This window comes from Nothobranchius furzeri, chromosome 5, assembly GCF_043380555.1.
Source record: "Nothobranchius furzeri strain GRZ-AD chromosome 5, NfurGRZ-RIMD1, whole genome shotgun sequence".
NCBI classification, from domain to species: domain Eukaryota; kingdom Metazoa; phylum Chordata; class Actinopteri; order Cyprinodontiformes; family Nothobranchiidae; genus Nothobranchius; species Nothobranchius furzeri.
In genome coordinates, this window is record NC_091745.1 from 366,697 (window position 1) to 367,500 (window position 804).

The following is an 804-nucleotide window of genomic DNA, read 5'->3' on the forward strand; positions in this document are numbered from 1 at the left end:
GTTATGTTCAAATTGAAGAGTGAGCAAAACACTGGATTCTTCTTGATAAAATACATGGATTTTGATCTAAACTGTAAAAACCCTCTTCTATAAACTGGGTGCTTGTTCTTTTGAGTTGAATTAGAAAATGAACACAAATATATGTATAAAACTCTTCTGGCATGGTTAGATATTTAACAAAAAAAATCATTGGTGAGAAACAATGAACCTTTTGAAGTTGCATCCATTTTTAGGACACAGACTGAAGTAATAAGGGGAAACAGTACTAAAATAATAAATTAAACTAAAATATACAGTTACATTGCTCTTAGATATTTGTCATTTTATATAATTTCAGAAAAGGCTTCAGATAAAAGGTCACTTCTTTACTAACTTAAAAGCCCTTTAGTTTGCTCTGAGATTGTATGCAAACCAGCCACAAATCAAAGCCTATTACTCACAAATATGGTGCATTTCTTTTGATTTGGCAATAGTTTCCAGTAGGATAGCCAAGGCTCAGAGAATGCAAGCAAACATAAATCATGTTAAGTGGATTTGTGAGGGTATAACAGGATTACACTGACTCACATAAATTGAATTAAACTTTATGGCTGGAAATCATTCAGTGAGCTCGTTCTGGAAAATTAGCTAAACTTGGTAAACATTAAGTCAATACAATGATCGAAGAATGGAGAGGAGAAACAAGTTCTCCATCAATTTCCAAATTTCAGCGTCGAACTCCAAAACCCCTCTTGGCTCCGGGTGTTAGAGACCACTTGTTCCTCTGATCCTGGATCTTCTGGAAAAAGTTGCTGCCATTTCTCC

General features: G+C 34.5%; 1 protein-coding gene across 3 annotated transcripts in view; it reads right to left on the reverse strand.

The window, feature by feature from the left end:
- Positions 1-640: 640 nt before the first annotated feature.
- Positions 641-804, reverse strand: part of usp36 (ubiquitin specific peptidase 36) — a 37,452-nt gene continuing 37,288 nt past the window's right edge. For all 3 annotated transcript variants that reach the window (XM_070551696.1, XM_015946618.3, XM_015946616.3), the window contains exon 20: positions 641-804. This exon is cut by the window's right edge and continues 34 nt beyond it. In XM_070551696.1, the coding sequence (XP_070407797.1) occupies positions 707-804 (98 nt within the window). In that variant the 3' untranslated portion in view covers positions 641-706.